Raw genomic sequence first — 16,885 nt, 5'->3', positions numbered from 1 at the left:
ATATTTTTAGCAGTTAATCTACATACACTCATCATAGTTTAGTTTGCTCAGACCTCTAATTCAATGAAATAAAATAAAAGCCAAAAAGATTACCTTAAAAACTTGTGTCTGTATTTTTTATTGAGATATAATTGACATATAACATATTAGTTTTAGGTGTACAACATAATGATTTGATATATGTGTATATGGCAAAATGGTTATCACAATAAGTTTAGTTAATATCCATCACCACACATAGTCTTTTTTATTATGATGAGAGCTTTTAAGGTATACTTTCTTAGCAACATTCCAATATGTGATATAGTGTTGTTAACTGTAGTCACCATGCTGTACATTATATCCCCAGGACTTATAACTGGAAATTTGTACCTTTTGACTACCTTCACCCATTTTGCCTGCCTCCAACCCCTGCATCTGGCAACCACCAATCTGTTCTCTGTACTTATAAATACAAGCATTTTTTTTTTTTTTTAGATTCCACATATAAGTGAAATCATAGGGTATTTGTTTTTCTCTCTCTTATTTCATTTAGCGTAATGCCCTTCCTGTTGTTGCAAATGCCAGGGTTTCCTTCCTTTTTATGTCTCAGTATTCCATTATATATGTATATATCACATTTTCTTTATTCATTTATCTATCAACAGACACTGAACATTTTTTCCATGTCTTGGCTATTGTAAACAATGCTGCAGTAAATGTGGGGGTGCAGATGTCTTATCGAGATCTATTTCATTCTTTTGCATGAGGCTATTCAGTTTTTCCAGCACCATTTATTGAAGAGACTGTCTTTCCCCCCATTGTATATTCTTAGCTCCTTTGTCATTAATTAATTGACTGTATACATGTGGGTTTATTTCTGGGCTTTCTATTTTATTTCATTGATCTGTATGTCTGTTTTATGACAATAGCATACTGTTTTGATTACAATAACTTTGTGGTATTGTTTGAAATCAGGAAGTATGATGCCTCTAGTTTTTTTGCTCTTTCTCAAGATTGCTTTGACTATTTGGGTTTTTTTTTTTTTAAGATTTTATTTATTTGACAGAAAGAGAGACAGTGAGAGAGGGAACACAAGCAGGGGGAGTGGGAGAGGGAGAAGCAGGCCTCCCGCTGAGCAGGGAGCCCGATGTGGGGCTCGATCCCAGGACCCTGAGATCATGACCTGAGCCGAAGGCAGACGCTTAACGACTGAGCCACCCAGGCGCCCTATTTGGGGGTTTTTTTGGTTCCATGCAAATTTTAGTATTGTTTGTTCTGTTTCTGAGGAAAATGCCATTGCATTGAATCTATAAATGCTTTGAGTAGTATGGACGTTTTACACTCATTAGTTCCCAACCTATGAACACTGAATACCTTTTTATTGATTTGTGTCTTCTTTAATGTCTTATAGTTCTCAGTGTACAGGTCTTTCACCTCCTTGGTTAAATGTATTCTTAGTTACTTTATTCCTTTTGATACAGTTGTAAATGGGGTTGTTTCCTTAATTTCTTCTTCTGATATTTCCTTATTAGTATACAGAAATGCAATGAATTTTTGTAGACTGATTTTGTATCATATAACTTCACTGAATTTATTAGTTCTAACAGTTTTTTTGGTGGTGTCTTTAGGGTTTTCTATATATAAGATCATGCCATATGTAGAGACAGTTTTTCTTCTTCCTTTCCCATCTGGATGCCTTTTATTTCTTTTTCTTGCCTAATTGCTCTGGCTAGGACTTCTAGTACTATGTTGAATAACAGTGGCAAGAGCAGGCATCCTTGTCTTGTTCCTGATCTTGGAGGGAAAGCTTTCAGTTTTTACCAGTGGGTGTTATGTTAGCTGTAGGCTTGTCATATATGGCCTTTATTATGTTGAGGTATGTTTTCTCTATACCCACTTTGTTGAGAGTTGTGTATTTTTAAAATAAGTCTGTGTTAGTGAGAATATTCTATGATTTATTATCATAATAATTCAAACCTAACAATAGTAAAGTTCCTAACAATCTTTCCTAACAATAATCTATTTTGTCATCCATTTTATTGACTTTTATTTATTTTTAAATAAAATAATATAAAAAGCTCAATTAATTTAGAACTGAGCACTTATTATCTCACTTATTTCCCAGGCCAGAAACCATGGCCTCCTGTGAAAACTGTATTATCTATTGTTATATATTTAAATTGCATTCATTATGATTCTTCACTAAAAAGTTACTCTTAATATTAAATGGAATTTTATAACTCTACATTTTATATTCTTATATACTCAACATATGATTTAAAATGTACTATTTGCGTTATATATCTAGGAATAATAATGTCTGATTAAAATTATTACATTTATTTTTTGTTATGATTTTTAGAAGGGAAAAAGCAAGCATGAATTGTTGCTGGAGGCTGGGTAGGTGTTTGTATATGTGAAAGAAGCCTGTAGTTTATTTGTTTTGTGAGAGAACACCAGCAAGACAGAGACTGATAGTAATAACCTAGGGTTATATTTTTAAGATTGTGTTTCATCATTTGATTATCAACATCATCTGGTGATTTAGTGATACAAAATGTATAGGCATATAATCTGTTGCCTGTGGGGAGAGTTAAGAAATCCAAGTTGCATGTATATCTTGAATTCAGGTGATAAAAGATGCTAGTTATGCTTCTCTTATTATCGGTCAGCCTGCAGCTGTAATTTATTTGTTGATGTAATGCTCATTTTACCCTTCATACCGTCAAAACTACACTCATGAACTCAACCTTTTTCTCTTATATGTGAAGGTCTTTTGTGATCTCAACTACTATTCAAGTGGATGGTCACAAGTTGAACTTACTCCCCTGATAAGAATCTTCATTTTCCCTTCCCTTGGGAAATACCACAGAGCCACTTACTGTGGGGGGTGGGGAAAAAGACTTAGGAAACCCAATTTAGTGCTGTTGGGATCATCTAGGGGTCATGTTCATCTCTAGGCCTGACTAATTTGAGAAAAGTTAGGCCCAAGATTTCTTAGCTGTGAACATTGTTATTTATAACACTCCTTGGTATTTACCCAAATGAGTTAAAAATTTATGTTCACACAAGAGCCTGTACATAGATATTTATAGCAATCTTATTTATAACTGCCAAAACTTGGAAGCAACCAAGATGTCCTTCAGTAGGTGAATAGATAAATAGTGGTACATTCAGATAATAGAATACTATTCAATAATAGAAAGAAAGGAGCTATCAAGCTACAAAAAAGACTCGAGGCACTTTAATTGCATATTGTTAAGTGAAAGAAGCCAGTCTAAAAGGCTACATACTGTATGATTCCAACTATATGACATTCTGGAAAATGCAAAACTCTAGAGAAAGTAAAATGATAAATGGTTGCCAAGGGTTTGCAAGGAGGGATGCATAGATGGAGCACAGGGAATTTTTAGGGCAGTGAAATTATTCTGTATAATACTGTAATGGTGAATACATGTCATTAAATGTCATGTATATGTCATGTTTGTAAAAACTCATGGAATGTACAACACAGTGAATTAACCCTAACGTAAGTAATGTAAACAGACTTTAGTTAATAATAGTTAATAATTTAATAATAATAGTTAATGATAATGTATTATTAATAATTTATTCATTCATCAGTTGTTACAAATGTACCACCCTAATGCAAAATGTTAATAATAGGGAAAGCTGCATGCAGGGGAGGGGCAGAAGTGCAGGATGGGGGAGAGGGGGTCTGTGGGAGTTCTCTGTATATTCTCCTCCATTCTTCTGTAAATCCAAAGTTGCTCTAAAAAATAAAGTCTTTTAATTTTAAAAAATTAATGTATTATGTGAAATTCAAATGCACATACTTTATATAGAATCAGTTATTTTATTAAAAAATAAAGCAAATGCAAAGCTTATTTTGCAAATAAATGCAAAGCTTACTTTATAAGTTCTGCAAGTATTAAAATTAGGTTTACCTGATCTGTGACATTTTTATTCACCATTTGATTGGTTATCTGAGTAGCTTTTTTCTTAACCCCATGGCTTTTTCTGAGGGATTGGATGGCGGGGGTCAGTGTTAGCAGTGTCTTCTCTTAGTCAACCATTAAAAGTGTCTTATATTTCTTATATTGAGTATAATTTTTTATTTAAGTTTAAATGCTTATCAGTGAATAAACAAAATTGCTGAAGTGTTTATTGCATAATTCAGAAAAATTTTAGGCTTAGTTCGGAAAATTCCTTTTCTTTCCTTTGTGGATTACTTTTCCACAGTGTTCTGGAACTGTCATTGCCAGATGTGGAAATGCCTGTTTTAAAAATAACAGTATTACTATTATAAATAGGCTTTGGATTATTTGCTTCCTCCCCAAAAGCACTGTGTATGGGGGCAAATTATTGACATTTTGAGGTCAAAATCAAATCTGGAAGTCAGGGCTTACTGTAAATAGAGAAGTAGAGGGGATAAAATGAGAAGAGGTGTATATGTGACTGATTATTTTAAGAAAATAAATATCAAGACTTTTAGAACCTAGATGTAATTAAACACATTTCATTATATCTATCTAGAAAAAACTTAAATACTTCCTAAAAGGAATGCTGTTCTGTAATTTAGTTTCTGAACATATTGTAGGTATAAAGAAAGTGTGTTTTAGAAATTAAATTAATTCATTTAAATGCGTCCCATAATCTAAAATGCTTCCTTTTTATTAAAACCAGATGAGATGAAACAAAAGTCTTTGGGAACCTTACCTCATTATTGACAATATGATGATGAATAACATCTCATGTAATATCTAATACTTTATTTCTCTAAGTTGGCAAAAATCAAGGGAATTAGGAAAGAGGACTGAGGTTATGTTATATAAAAATAATTTTTAAGAAATTCTCAAGTGATGTTTATATGTATAAAGTGTGCTTTTAGTTGGAACTGGTTCACTGGTGGTTGATTTCTGTGGTTCATTTCCAGGTCCTTCAGCAGCTTTTAAATCATTGCAGGAAAAACAAAGATAAAATACTTCTTTTCTCCTTTTCCACCAAGGTGAGTTTCTTCTGAAGTATATTTTTGATTGGCCCAGCCCTGACTTCTGAGGCACAAAGCCTAAGAGACATAATGTGTCTAGCCACATTTTCTATCTTATACATAATGTAGAAAATGGTAGTTAGGTAAGCAACTTTTAAAACAAATGCTTAAATCTCAATGATATATCAGGGTTATTGTCAAATAGCAAATACAAAGATAGATTTTTAATTCTCTCTTGGTGTTTTTGTTATAATTAAAATGTTCAAGACATTTAAGAGATTTTAGAACCTGGAAAATAGCACAAATAATGAAATACATTTATATAAATTGGCCAATACTTTTATTTTTATCTGGTTTTAGTTTAAAAACAATAAAGTTTGATTTTTGTTTTCTAAAAGATTGATTTTTTTTTTTAAGACAAACATTGGTGAACTTTAAAGGCAGTTGCAGGATAATGGGAAGAAATACATGAGCCAGAAGCCAGGAAAATATTTGTTGCTCTTGTAATTTTAAGAAAGAACTTATAAGCAGCAATTATTAATACTTAGTAAATCTTATCTCTATAATTGTATGAAACTTATTAAACCATGAATTTGTCTTTGCCCTTCTTCATGTCTTTTCTCTAGCTGCTTGATGTTCTGCAGCAATACTGTATGGCAGCCGGCCTTGATTACCGACGACTTGATGGAAGTACGAAATCAGAGGAAAGAATCAAGATTGTGAAAGAGTTCAACAGTACACAAGATGTTAACATTTGCCTTGTCTCCACAATGTAAGAAAATAAAATTTGATAACTTGATTTTTATCTAATTGCTTTTAAGATTTAGGGTAATTTAAAAATTATTACTGGATTAATTTCAGTGGTTATGCTTATATTGCTTTGTTTTATTTGGCTTTAAGGAGAAGCAGCAAAAATGCTATTAATTATGACTGAAATAACAATATCTTGAGTTTTACCTAACCTTGTCTCTCAATTTCCTTATCATCACTGAATTCTCCTTATATGTCTGGGTTTATAAAGATAACAATCAAAAGAAATGGATGTTTCCTCCCAGGAATTTTCTGTGGTAGTGTTCTTATTCATGTCTTGTGGTCAGAACAGTCAAACTTAATTGAATAATCAAGTTATTAATCATATAACTGAGAATCATTTGTAGCAGTGGTTTTTAAACTGTGCTCAAGGAGCCCTAGAGAGCCCACTGGGCGTAGTGGGCCAGGTACTTCCTCCCTTTGTCTACCTGGTCTCAACCACAGCAGCTCCATATTAATAGGTTTTATAGAAGCTAGGTCAGTTCTAACACCTATTTATGAATTTCTCATTAAAACCTTTTAAATAATATACACACTTTAGAGAAAGATTTAAGCCAATATAAACACCTAAGAAGATTAATCCCTTTTGGGGGGTAACAAATCCTTACTTGGACATCTAATGTAATAAGTATTTTATAGATCTGCCCCCATTATCTTTCAAAAAGAATTTCAAAGGACTTTAAAAACAAACATATGTAAAATGTAAAAAGTCAACACAATAATTACTTAAAATGAGGAATAAAATTATATATATGATGAGTGAGCTACTTACTGTTGAACACTGAAGTTATTCTCAAATTCTTGCAATGAAGTCATAAGGAGAGATGCTCTGGATTCCCATTTTCCTGTGAATGAATCAAGAAGTAATTTCTCACATGAGCCCTTCCTTACCTACAGAGCAGTAAATGACATGGAATATTGTCTTCAGTTAAGTTTTATAAAGTACACACAAGCATTCTTAATTTCTTAAATAATAAGCACTTTTAATTTCTTAAATAATGTTTTTCAAAGTCATAAATATCTTTAACAACAGTTCAAATAGTATAGAACTTCTGATGGCAAGCAGTCATCTCTCATTCCTTTTCTGCTCACTGCATCTAATTTGATAAGATTTGCCATAAAGCTCCTAATTATCTCTTTATATTAGAAATTGTTATTTAACCCATTCATTGAATTTTTAAGACTGTATTTTTCATGTTTAAAAGTCCTGTTGATATTTTCAGATCTGCCTGATTGTTTTTACTCATATTTTGTTCTTTATGGTTTCTAACCTTTCTCTTATTTCTTTAGTAATTTTAATCATTATTTTTTTTAAATCTCTTTTTGAATGGCAGTTTTGCTCTATTAACTCCTGTACTTGGGGCTGCTAATCCTTCTGTTTGTTGTTCTTTCTGGCTCTTGCTTATGGTAGACGGTTTCTTCACACATTTTGTTATTTTTTATTTTGAGCTTATCTACAGCGGGGCTTTTTCCCTGTTTTAGCCAGACACCATGCCAGCCGCATAAGGATGGGAATCCATGTTTCTTGCTTGGCTTCTGTTGACATCCTGAGAGTGAGGCACTTCATTACTGTTTCTATACAGCCTCCACTGACATCACAGAGGGGATCTGGTTATAGCTGAGCGTAAATGAATGTCCCCAGCTCCCAGTCAGTTTTCTCTGACACTCCCTGGGTGTGGGTGAGAGGCACCCTGTTGTAGTTAGGCAAGGGTGGAAATCTAATCTCCTCACTCAGCCTTTACTGACCAGGTTGGGAGTGGGACCATAGATTTTTTTCCATGGTATTTACAAGGATGGGCTGGTTATTATCTTTCTGTCTTAAAGGCTATACCTTTGCTGATTCTTTGGCTAAAGGAAGAAGGCTTTTCTTGGGGCTTTTTTTTGTCTTGACTGTTGGCATTTCCAGTATGCTGGTTTCTTCAGAACCCAGTCTGGGATTTTTAAGCAAAAAGATAGCTGGAGAACTCATTGCCATGTCATTCCTTAGTTCGTATAGTCCCTAGCCAATCTTTGTTCTCTCTACCTTTCAGAATCTTATGTTTATTTTATATATGATATCCAGGGGTTTTTAGCTGCACTTAGTGGAAGGAATAAGAAGTACATCTACTCCTGTACTGATTTTTAAAAATGTGTATAGTACTTTATTTAGCTGGACTATACTTGAAATTTTTAGAAAGTATGTTAGGAAAATCTTTACAGCATAGTATTTGAATATCCAAAAAATGAAAAAAACAGCACAACCCTGTTATGTGGGCTTTAACGGTCAGGTTTTTGGGTTTTGTTTTTTTTAGGGATATTCTAGTGGTAGAAAAATAATATTCCATAGCTATTTCGTTTGTGGCATGTTTGTGTTTTAATCATCTTACTTTTATGATGTTAATGCAATATTAGAGGGCAACAATTATGTTTTTGCTATTTTAATATGCCCTTTTCTGTTTCCTCCAGGGCTGGTGGACTAGGCCTCAATTTTGTTGGTGCCAATGTTGTTGTATTATTTGATCCTACTTGGAATCCAGCCAATGATCTTCAAGCAATTGACAGGTATAATACTGACAAAATTTAAAGTGACCTACAAGTACTTTTTATCTAAAAATACTCCTTTTTGACTCTCTTAGGTTGCTTATTATATTACTGTGATTAGAAGATAGAGAAAACCTTATGAAAAAAATTGTATTTAAGATAACCCTGAATCTGAACCCAAATAGCAGGCTGATAATAGCATTTTATTTTCTGTCCATCTCAAAATCCCATTATTATGACAGAACTGGTTTAAGAAGAAGGAACAAACCCATAATACTATAGGAAGAGAGGGAGGGTGACTACTAATAGATCAGAAGTTTTGAAAAACTCCTAGAAGATAGAAGGTAAACAGAACGTATATGATCAAGAAACCAGCAGAGAAAAGCCACAGTCCAAAGTCAGTAGGAGAGCACAGAGAAATTTCAAGCCTGGGTCAGCAACTGTCAGATGTAGAAAGAGACCAGACTGAATTTTTGTGGGAAATTAATTGATGTGCTAATTCTAAAACCATTTCCTCTCCTACGCTCCATATATAGAGGGATTGGCCTACAACAGATGCCCCTTGATCAAAGGTGAAAGATTTATTTCATAAATTTTATAAATAAGTGGGGAATCAGACTGACAGAAGGTTTTTACAGTGGACATTAAGACCAGATCATAAAGCAGAGCTGAACCTAAAGTAATCCCAGATCTCCATGGAACATAAAAAGGGGGAAATGATTAAATTGACCTCTGTACCTGCATAGAAATCCAGACCAGCTTTCCTATGCAGTCTACCCAGTTCCTCATTTGTAATTATGAATGGAAAATTAAGAATTATGAGATAGGGGACGCCTAGGTGACTTGGTTAGGCAACTGCCTTCGGCTCAGGTCATGATCCCAGGGTCCTGGGATTGAGCCCCACGTCAGGCCCTCTGCTCAGCAGGGGAGTCTGCTTCTCCCCTTCCCTTTGCTCATGCTCTCTCTCTTCCTCATGCTCTCTCTTTCAAATAAATAAAATCTTAAAAAAAAAAAGAATTATGAGATAGTTTAATAAAACCAACAGTATGAAAGAAAAGGGCCAAGATCAGAAACAGACCCTGAGGGAAATAAAATAAGAATAGGACACCATGTAAAAAATGTGCATAGAAGAGAAAAATAGAAATTCTTAGAAATTAGGGGCACCTGGTGGCTCAGTCCTTTAAGCATCTGCCTTCAGCTCAGGTCATGATCCCCGCGTCAGGCTCTCTGCTCAGTGGGTAGTCTGCTTCTCCCTCTCCTTCTACCCCTCCCCCTGGCTTGTGCTCTCTCGCTCTCAAATAAAATCTTTAAAAAAAAAAGAAATTCTTAGAAATTAAAACTATTGCCAAATAATTCAGTTCAAGATCTAAGTAATAAAATGGAGAGGACTGAAAGTGGAGATTGATATGGAAAATAAAAGGAATGAATATTTTAGAACACAATGACAGGGCAGGAGAGAAAACATACAGACACATATTGGTGATATTTCTAAGTTCCAGAGATAAAGAAAGGGGCTAAACAATGCCAGAGTGAGAAAGAGGGAAAGAAAATCATTTATAAAACAAAGACAAAAAGAACAAACAGGTTACAAAGAAATGAAAATCACACTCATTTAGAAGAACAGACTTTGAGCGTGGGTGGCTCAGTCATTAAGCGTCTGCCTTCAGCTCAGGTCATGATCCCAGGGTCCTGGGATTGAGTCCCACATCGGGCTCCTTGCTCAGCGGAGAGTCTGGTTCTCCCTCTCCCTCTGCCCCTGCTTGTGTCCCCTCTCTCACTGTGTCTCTCTCTGTTGAATAAATAAAATCTTAAAAAAAAAAAAAGAACAGACTTTGAAGAACAGACTTTTCATCTACATCATAGAATTTTGGAAGACAATTGAAGTTGTCAAAGTGACAAAATTCATATGATGGTATCTTCAAGAAAATAATTTTGATTTATAGTTGTAGTCAATGGCTAAAATATCAATATGTGAGGGAAAATAAGGCAATTGTTGACATCTAGGAACTGAGAAATTTATATTTAAGTCTAAATAATTGTTGATGGTTAATTGAGAGGCTTAATGCAGTTATAAAGAAAGAATTCTCAAGAATATGAAGGGATGGTATAAGAAAATTAGTAAGAGGGGTGCCTAGGTGGCTCAGTCAGTTTAATGTCTGACTTCAGCTCAAGTCATGATCTCAGAGTTCTGGAATCGAGCCCTGCATCAGGCTCTGCTCAGCGAGGAGTCTGTTTGAGATTCTCTCTCTGTTTCCCTCTGCCCCTCCCCTGGCTTGTGCTGTCTCTCAAATAAATAAAATCTTAAAAAAAAAAAATAAGAATCAAAAACTAAAATTCCATATAATTTCAACAAAACATTGGAGGTTGGGGATAATTGTGTTAGAATTTATATTTCATCAAAAAAGAATTAGGATATATTGGTCAGTTTTTCAAGTTTATGCCAAAAAATGTTTTTAAGTTTTAACAAAAAAATTTAAGGGCAACAACTAAGAGAGTTGGGCATAATAATCACTTGGTTCACTTTTTAAACACAGATGTTCAAGTGCCATCCTCCTGGTTTTCTAATTCTGTAGGTCTAGGGTGGGGATCTATAGTCTGCATTTTAAGAAACTCCTCAGGTCCTTCTATCAAAGGACGATAGCAACTGAGTAAAAGACAACCCACAGAGAAAGTATTTGCAAATTACACATGTGATAAGGACTTTATATATTTAGAATATATAAAGAACTTCTAAAACTTGGTTACAACAACCAAGAAATAAAAACCTAATTTAAAAATGGGAAAATGACTTGAATAGATATTTCTCCAAAAAAGATATACAAATGGCCAATGAACACGTGAAAATGTGCCAATATTACCAATCATTAGGGAAATGCAAATCAAAACTACAATGAGATATCACTTCATACCCGGTAGGATAATTTTCTTTTCTTTTAAGAGAGCTTGTGTGTGTGTGTGTTTGTGTGAGCCAAGGTGGGGAGGGGCATGGGGAGAGAGAATCTTAAGCAGGTTCCATGCCCAGCATGGAGCCTGAGGCAGGGCTCAATCTCATGACCATTAGGATAACTATTATCAAAAATAGAAAACAAGTCTTGGTGAGGATATGAAAAAATTGGAACCCTTTGCATTGCTGCTGGGAATATAAAATGATGCAGCTGCTATAGAATACAAGATGGTGTTTTTTAAAACATTAAGTATAGAATCACCACATTTACCCAAAGAATTGAAAGCAGGAACTCAAATAGATATTTGTACAACCATGTTTATAGCAGTATTATTCGCTGTAGCCAAAAGGTAGAAATAACCCAAACCTTCACTGATGGATGAATGGATAAACAAAATGTATTCTGTACATAAAATGGAATATTCAGTCTTAAAAATGAAATTCTTTGTATTATTGAGATATAATTGACATACAACACTATATAAATTTAATCTATACAGTATAATGACTTACATATATTATGCAGTGATTACCACAGTAAGTTTAATTAACATCCATCATCTCATGTAGCTTCTAAAAAATAAAAAGGAATGAAATTCTGATCATGCTATAACATGGATGAACCTTTAAGACATTATGCTAATTGAAATAAGCCATATATGTAAGGATAAATATTGTATATTTCCAATTATATGATGTATCTGGAATAGTCAAATTAATAGAGACAGTAGAATGGTGGCTACCAGCGACTGGGGAAGGGAGAGAATAGGGAGTTACTGTGTAATGGGTACAAAGTTTTAGTCTGGGGTGATAAAGTTGTGGAGATGGATGATGGTAATGGTTGCAAACCAGTGTGAATTTTCTTAATGCCACTTAACTGTATGTTTAAAAATGATTAAAGTGGGGAGAACCTGGGTGGCTCAGTTGGTTAAGCGTCTGACTCTTGATTTCTGCTCAGGTCATGATCTCAGGCTTCTGAGATTGAGCCCTGCATCAGGCTCACACTGGGCATGAAGCCTGCTTAAGATTCTCTCTCTCCCTTGCCGTCTGCCCCTCCCCACCCCACTCGCATGCACTCTCTCTCTAAAAACGAAAACAAAGACAAAAAAACAACACATGGTTAAAGTGGTAAATCATATATTTTACCACAATTTTTTAAAAACTACCCACGGGCATCTGGGTGGCTCAGTTGGTTAAAATGGTTCCGACTCCTGATTTCAGCTCAGGTCATGATTGCCAGGTGGTGGGATTGAGCCCTGCATCAGGTTCTGCACTCAGCACAGAGTCTACTTGTCCCTCTCCCTCTGCTGAGCACTCCCCCTCCTGCTCGCTTTTGCGCACACGCTCTCTCTCTCAAATAAATAAATAAAATCTTAAAAACAAACAAACACCCAAGGTGATTTTGATACAATTAATCCCCAAATCCGCTTTGAGAAACATGGGAAATCAGATGTAAAACATCCAAACAGAACTTCCAAAAGAAATTTTTTAAGTCTGAGAAAATGTGATTATTTCAGTAAATGATTGGAAATGTGAGTGTGGAGTGAGAGGGGAAGAAACTAAAAAAGCATGGCAAATACAAAACATAAAATAAACTGTGAGAAATAAGGCCAAATATAAATATGAATGGGTTAAAACTTCCTTATTTAAACAAAAAAAGAAATTGAAAATGAAAAGTTAGATTCAGGTTTATGCTTATTACTATATATAAAATTTAAAAATATATAGAAGGTTAAAAATAAAAATATACTTAAAAATCTAATCAGGGAGATGGTAACAAAAAGTAAGAGTGGCAATATTAACATCAAGCCAAATATTAGTAGACTTAAAGTCAAGATGCATTAAGGAAAACAAAATGGGGGAACAATCCATGAGGAAAGTATAATAGTCACTCCATAACAAAGCCAAAACTCTTTTATGATGAGAAATGGACAAATCCACAATCATGATGGGAAACTTAATATCCCTTTCTCAAAAATTAATAGATCAACTAGGCAAAAAAAGGAAATACATAAATTATTTGAATAACAGTTATTTAGCCTTTAACTTAATAAATATATATAACCATATCACAACTGACAATACTCCGTCTTTCATTTTAGAGCATACTTTTAAATGACTATATTTTAATAGAAATCACAAGGACTAGATTACATGGCTCCAGTACAAAATAAAATACCCTACAAAATAACAATGCAACGACGTGGATGGAACTGGAGGGTGTTATGCTGAGTGAAATAAGTCAATCAGAGAAAGACATGTATCATATGACCTCACTGATATGAGGAATTCTTAATCTCAGGAACAAACTGAGGGTTGCTGGAGTGGTCGGGGGTGGGAGGGATGGGGTGGCTGGGTGATGGACATTGGGGAAGATATGTGCTACGGTGAGCGCTGTGAATTGTGTAAGACTGTTGAATCACAGATCTGTACTTCTGAAACAAATAATGCAACATATGTTAAGAAAAAAGAAAAAGAAGAAGATAGCAGGAGAGGAAGAATGAAGGGGAGTAAGTCGGAGGGGGAGTTAAACCAGGAGAGATGATGGACTCTGAAAAGCAAACTGGGGTTTCTGGAGGGGAGGAGGGTGGGGGGATGGGTTAGCCTGGTGATGGGTATTGAGGAGGGCGCGTTCTGCATGGAGCACTGGGTGTTGTGAACAAACAATGAATCATGGAACAGTACACCAGAACAAATTATGTAATATATGGTGATTAACATAACAATAAAAAAATTTAAAAAAAAAGAATAAACAGACCTGAACCTTAAAAAAAAAAAATAACAATGAATATGTAGCAAATAAAAATCTAGCCATATGGTTGTTTTTAAATATATTTTTAAATAACTCTTGTATGAAAGAGGAAATCAAAGAGTGATGCCAGTAAGATGGCAGACTAAGAAGCTCTAGGTACATGTTTCCCCACGGATGGATTGAAAAAACTAGAGACTGATTAAAATAACTTTATTGGAACTCTTTAAATCAGTCAAAGATCTACAGTAATCAAGCAAATTCCCAATCAAGAAGAGGAAGCTATAGTCAAAACTGGGAAATTTCATGGCATCTTTACTCATTCTTGCCTTACCCCCATTCCCTAATGCAAAACAACCAGGAGGAAGCAACCAATTCCCAGTTCCCTCCCTCTCAGGGAAAGAGCAGTGTGGGAACTCCTTTGCAACTTTCTAACCTGTCTGTTAGCTGCCAGAGGGAATGGTTTCTGTTTCACCTGACAGTACTTAGAGGAGGAATGGTGGCATAGCTTGGATCTCAGACTGGCAGAAGCTATTGAAAGCAGTGATAGACCCCATGGTGCATGAAAGCTGCAGGGGGATTCTATCCTTGGGGCGTGCTATTACAGCAGAGGAATATAAAAGAATATGTCTAAGGCCCTGAGAAGACACTGAAATGAGACTTAATTGGGTAATTAAGACATTTAAAAGCACACAAATACACACAGACCCAGGCAGGACACATAACCAGAAATGATCAAAATAGATTTTAATCCTTACCCTGAGCTTCTCCCAAGACTCAATATATACCCTGCTTATTAATGAATGTTTTCCATACTAGTCCACAAAGACTAGAAGTGGCTATTTTATCGAATGGCCAATTTTTTACAAACAAAAACACAAGACATTTAAAGAAAGAGGAAAACATAGTTCATTCAGAGGAGCAAAATCTCCAGAAACCATCCCTGAAGAAACACAGGCATAGGACTTAATAGACAAAGAGTTTAAAACAACTGTCTTTCTCGAAGAGCTAGATGGAAACTATGGACAAAGACCTAAAGGAAATCAGGAAAACAATATATAAACAAAATTAGAAGATCAGCAAAGAGATAGAAATTATATATAAAAAAAGAACAAAGCAGAAACTCTGAACCTGACAAATACAATAACTGAATTATAAAAAAAAAAAAAATCACTAGAAAGACTCATCATACTCAAACAGGCAGAATAAAGGATCAGCAAAAAAAAAAAAAAAAAAAAACCAGCAAAGGAAAATGAACATAGCTGAAGGAATTTATGGGACATATTAAATAGACTAATAGACACATTATAGGAATCCAAAAGAGGAGAGAGAAAAGGACAAAGCTATTTGAAGAAATAATGACTGAAATAATAACATCCCAAATTTGGGAAAAGCATGAATTACAAATACAAGAAATTCAACAAACTCCAGGTAGGATAAACACAAAGATACTCACACTGAGACACATTATCAAGTTGTAGAAAGTTAAAGACAAAGAGAATGAGAATCTTGAAAGCAGCAAGAAAAAAATGGCTTGTAATGTATAAGGGATCCCCAGTAAGATCACCAGCAGATTCTCAACAGAAACCTTACAGACCAGAAGGTTGTGGAATGATATATTTACAGTGTCAAAAGGAAAAAAAAAAAATCAAGAATTCTATATCAGGCAAAACTGTCGTTCAAAAATGAGGGCGAAATTAAGACAACAGAGCTGAGTTTATTACCATTCTACCTGTCCTACAAGAGATGCTAAAGAGACTTTCAAGTTCAAATTAAAGGACTCTGACAGTAACTCTGACAGTAACTCAAAGCCATATGAAAATATAAAATTCTCCAGTGCAAGTAAGTACAGGGACAAATATAAAAACCAGTATTACTGTAATTTTGGTTTATAAGTCTACTTTTTATAGGATTTAAAACACAAATGCAGGGGTACATGTGTGGCTCCATTGGTAGAATGTGCAGTTCTTGATCTTGGGGTTGTGGGATCAAGCCCCACATTGGGTGTAGAGATTTCTTAAAAATAAAATCTTTAAAAAGGGGGAAAAAATCTTTAAAAAAGAAATAAAAGACAAATGCATAAAAATAATTATAAATCTGTGTTAATGAATACATGATATATAAAGATTTAACTTGTGACAGTGAGGGGCAAAGCTGTAAAGGAGGGTTTTTTAACGCAATTGAAGTTAAATTGGTATCAGTTTTAAGATAAGTTGTTACAACTTTTGGATGTTATATATAACTTCACAAAGAATATATCTATAGAATATACACAAAAGGAAATGAGAAAGGAATCAAAATTTGTCACTAAAAAAATCACAAAGCACAAAGGAAGGCAGTAATGGAGGAAATGAGGGGCAAAATAGCCATGAGACATACAGAAAACAAATAAAATTGCAAAAGTAAGTTCTTCCCTATTGTTAATTCATTATTATTTTTTAGTAAAGATTTTATTTATTTGACAGAGCACAAGTAGGCAGAGTGGGAGGGAGAAGCAGGCTCCCCGCTGAGCAGAGAGCCCAGTTCAGGGCTCGATCCCAGGACCCTGGGATCATGACCTGAGCTGAAGGCTTAACCAACTGAGGCATCCAGGCATCCCTCACTAATTACTTTAAATGTAATCAGGTTAAACTCTCCAATCAAAAGACATAGATTAGCAGAATAGATTAAAAAACAACTACAGCACACCATATGCCAACTATATGCTCTCTATAAGACATTCACTTTGGGTTTAAGGACATGCAGGGGTTGGAAGTGAAAGGATGGAAAAAGATACTCCATACAAATAGTATCGAGAAGAGAGCAGGGTGGTTATTCTAATATCAGACAAAATAAGCTTTTGAATACTGTCATAAAAGACCAAAAAAGGGTAGTATACTAAATGATAGTT

General features: G+C 34.7%; 1 protein-coding gene across 5 annotated transcripts in view; it reads left to right on the top strand.

The window, feature by feature from the left end:
* Positions 1–16,885, top strand: part of ERCC6L2 (ERCC excision repair 6 like 2) — a 159,956-nt gene that overhangs the window by 84,219 nt on the left and 58,852 nt on the right. For all 5 annotated transcript variants that reach the window (XM_027614939.2, XM_027614942.2, XM_027614941.2 and 2 more), the window contains 3 exons: positions 4,919–4,990; positions 5,599–5,744; positions 8,228–8,323. In XM_027614939.2, the coding sequence (XP_027470740.2) occupies positions 4,919–4,990; positions 5,599–5,744; positions 8,228–8,323 (314 nt within the window). The remainder of the gene's footprint in view (positions 1–4,918; positions 4,991–5,598; positions 5,745–8,227; positions 8,324–16,885) is intronic.

Source organism: Zalophus californianus, chromosome 13 (genome assembly GCF_009762305.2).
Source record: "Zalophus californianus isolate mZalCal1 chromosome 13, mZalCal1.pri.v2, whole genome shotgun sequence".
NCBI classification, from domain to species: Eukaryota; Metazoa; Chordata; class Mammalia; order Carnivora; family Otariidae; genus Zalophus; species Zalophus californianus.
The sequence above is the reverse complement of the archived record's forward strand: the minus strand, read 5'-3'. Positions and strand labels throughout refer to the sequence as shown.